General features: G+C 39.2%; 2 protein-coding genes across 2 annotated transcripts in view; one reads left to right on the top strand and one right to left on the bottom strand.

Annotated features, from left to right (window-relative positions):
• Nucleotides 1-3,546, bottom strand: part of LOC101850282 (ankyrin repeat domain-containing protein 27) — a 37,980-nt gene that overhangs the window by 33,760 nt on the left and 674 nt on the right. The gene's annotated exons all lie outside the window — the stretch shown is intronic.
• Nucleotides 105-3,546, top strand: part of LOC101850512 (twinkle protein, mitochondrial) — a gene marked incomplete in the record, with an annotated part of 18,617 nt that continues 15,175 nt past the window's right edge. Inside the window, 2 exon segments of the mRNA XM_013088191.2 lie at nt 105-1,128; nt 2,360-2,447. Of these exon segments, the coding sequence (XP_012943645.2) occupies nt 1,017-1,128; nt 2,360-2,447 (200 nt within the window).

The following is a 3,546-nucleotide window of genomic DNA, read 5'->3' on the forward strand; positions in this document are numbered from 1 at the left end:
CTGCGATTAGTGCTGACCTTGCTATATGCACAGCATCTAATCTGTGTGTGGTACACATGTCTAAATTCTTATCAATCTTATTTTTACCAGCGAAAAGAAAGAGGGGTTCCTTTGGAGGCTTTTTTAGTGTACTGATAGACACATTAGTGTTGCTCCATCCTTTCTGATCTACTTTTCTTCAGTCTTCCACTTCCAGACTAATCAGACGTTTGCTGGTGATGAATTTATTGTGAGAAAGTCTCTAAGGCTATAAGACATTAATCCAGAAAGGGACTAGAGGTTTCACATGCTTGCACTTTTAAGAGAATCTCTTTGGATTAAAACACAATGTTAGCATCTAATAAAACACTTTCCGTAATAAGAGCAGAGACATGCCCACTCACATGTAAACAGACTTCTTTGCCAAAATGAAAATGTCCGCCAATCAACTCAAAAGTTTCTGTGTCATGTGACCTCGTACGGATTCTAGTTTAAAAAGGAGATAACTCTATGGTCAAGGCCTACTGTCCGTCCCATTGCCCAATTTTCATTCAATAGCATCAGCTACGAAAAAGTTGCAATATGGATTTTAGGCTATGTGTAGAAAAAGATGAAAGTTGTACATTTGTTTTAGACATGTATCTCTCACTAATCAAATTTTCTTCCGTTTCAGCATTGTACACTTTTTTTCTTAATCTTACACTTTCTGAACATCAGTTGTACACTTTTTCATGGGCTGGGGTTGGCAGCTCTGCTTACTTACCGAAACAAACAGAATACTGCAAACTGCGAATAATTTTTTTAGGGTTATATATAGTGTCTTTCCCAAGAACACACTGCAATGACCCCCCACCCAAATAAAAGCCTTGCCACTGACATGACATTTAATTTGCTTGACTCACCTGAACTCACCAACCACTCAAGCCACTGGAACACCCCCTGCCCCCCATTAAGTTTAGACCCATGATAAAAATGTTTGCAGTATGTTTGTTCCCATTTTTTATAATTATACAACTTAATTTCAGTTTCTGGTGGACATGAAAATGCGATTAGAACATGGCTTTACCACCATTATCAGTCAATGTCCCAAGATCACAAGGTCAACTCAAGGGTCATCTCATGGCAAACTGTTTATCAACACAACATCTGGTGAGTTTTTTTGACTGAGTGTATCTAGCATCTGTAATTGTTGCCATATTTTGTCCAAAAGTTGCCAGAACTTGCCACAAAAAATGATAAAAGTTGCCATTAATTTTCAAGCTTTCAACTCTCTGTGACGACATTTAGTAATATGTTGAAAGAGGTAACTTATGTAAAGCACCAGAATTTTCTTGCGCTTTGTTTTAAGCATCCAGAACATCATTTGCAACCACATAAAGTGTAAAAACGTGAAAAATAAAGGTTTCAGGACAGAATGACATCGAAATTAGAACAACACTTTAACAACCCCAAAAATTAACAAATGAGGGCGTGTGTCAATCTATCGGAGGACTGGCCGCTTTGACCCTAAACGTGTGTAATTCAAGAAAAGTACAGGATATTGCATGTAAATTATGTAATCACACACAAGGGGCCTACCAGTTGGGTTTTTTTTTTTGGGGGGGGGGTAAGTTTTTATGGGGCCCCCGAAAAAAAAAAAAAAAGGGGGGGGGGGGGGGGGGGGGGGGCACATTAAACATTTTCAGTAAGCAGGAAATTTTGATTTTTGCCCCGGTGCTGGGAACTGAGTTTTGGTGAGCCTGGGCTGCATTAAGTATTCCAAATTTTAAAAAAAAAGGTTTTAAGTATTCTTTTATATCAACGTACAACTTTGAAATCACATTTACAACTTGTCAACTAGCACCACCTGAAGCTGTCACGATCCTCCACTACAGTAGCCCATAAGTCATTAAAAAAGCCCCCCAAAAAACAAACTTAAAATCTAAAGCAACACTTCAGCAAAAAGGTACATACGAGAACAACATTTGGTCTGTACAAGCGCTCAACTTTGGTGCCAAGAAGGGGCTGCAAAGTATTGCCATGTTGGCCTCCCTTGGCCCACGACGATGGACATTGTTCTTCCTTATTACATTAAATTGCGTGCTTCCTTGCTCCACTAAGACTGATTTATATCTTAGTTTAACAAGTTTCTGAAAGCTTATTGTTTAATTTGTCGCACTTCAATTCTTTACCATGAACATTTGAGACCCGGCTTTCTGATTCAATAAAAGTAAAAAGGGCTTTCCTCTGTGTATGGCAGAATTTGAGTAATAATTGTTATTTCTATGCAGGCTATTAGAAAGGTTTTTGCTACGTAGCCTAATAAGCATATATGTATCTTACTGTTGTTTCTCTAACTTTTGGTTTGTGGACAAATTTACTATGTGCAGTTCATTGGCAGGTCACTTTGTGTGTGAACACTGCAACAAACAAGGGGCATGGACAGATCTGGTGGACAACTTGCTCTTACTGAAGACACAAAGGAGAAAGTAAGTAAAGTCATTTTATTCTAACGACATTAAAATCCTGTTCTGTGTTTGTAGACTTGAATTATGATATCCCATGACTTCCTCTGTTTGCTATCTATAAAACTTTACTGCTGCAGTGTGAACCATTGGGGGCTCAAATGGAGAGTAAAACACCAGGCTCACTGTAGCAGAGTGCGCCAGCAACTTTTCCCTCCTTTCTCCTCATTTGGTTTCAAATAGAATCAAATGGTGGGCTCCATGGTGAACCAGAATTACCTCAGAGTGCACAGTCTAGTTTTTTTGTTTTTTTATAGTAGAGGGGTTTACGGCGCTCGCAACTGCATAAGGTCATATGAGCGCCAAGGGGTGGGTGTCAACAGAGAAGTCTCTACAGGGAATCAGACTTAGACTGCTCACCTCTCTAGCTTCAGCAGCACAAGGTCTGCTTCGACTATCAAGGCACCCCGGAAATAGCAGGTCACAAGAGAGTGACAAACATACAAAAGAAGTAGAGGAAAATGACAATAGTAAGGATCAGGAAAGAAAAAGCAGCAGTTCCCTGTTGTAGATCAGGCACAGTTATGAGTGTGACATGAGTCAGCCCATTTACAATTCTGCTATGCTTGAACGGAAAATGTCCCCCTTTTGGGAAAGGCCTAAAGACACTTCAGTCAGTGGCACTGCCCCGGGGGTGCCCAGTCTAGGATATCATACTACTGTATAAGTCTATACCTGTTTTAGACTGTCAAATGGATTTTTTATGTAGCCACTAATAAGCTAGATGTACATCATGAGGTAGATAAAGAGGGTTTTCACACTTGTGTCTCCTCTTTGGAAGTCAGGTCTTGTTCAGAAACTTTGTTGGTGGTTGCTGGATGCCCTGGTGTTGTTTGATTCTTCTTTCCTATCAAACATCTATCGTCTTTATCTTTCCAGCTTGTTTTCTTTGTATGTTACTCTTTAGTAATATGTCTAATCTTTGGCAATTATATGACCTATTTGTGTTGCGAATACCATAAAAATCTGACTAAAATTAAACAAAAACTGTGGAAAGATTTGTAACCCTATGTTCTGCTTTTGCTATCCTCTGTCTATCTGTTGTCTTGTTTTGTTTTTATTT

Source organism: Aplysia californica, unplaced genomic scaffold (assembly GCF_000002075.1).
Source record: "Aplysia californica isolate F4 #8 unplaced genomic scaffold, AplCal3.0 scaffold00700, whole genome shotgun sequence".
Classification (NCBI taxonomy): Eukaryota; Metazoa; Mollusca; class Gastropoda; order Aplysiida; family Aplysiidae; genus Aplysia; species Aplysia californica.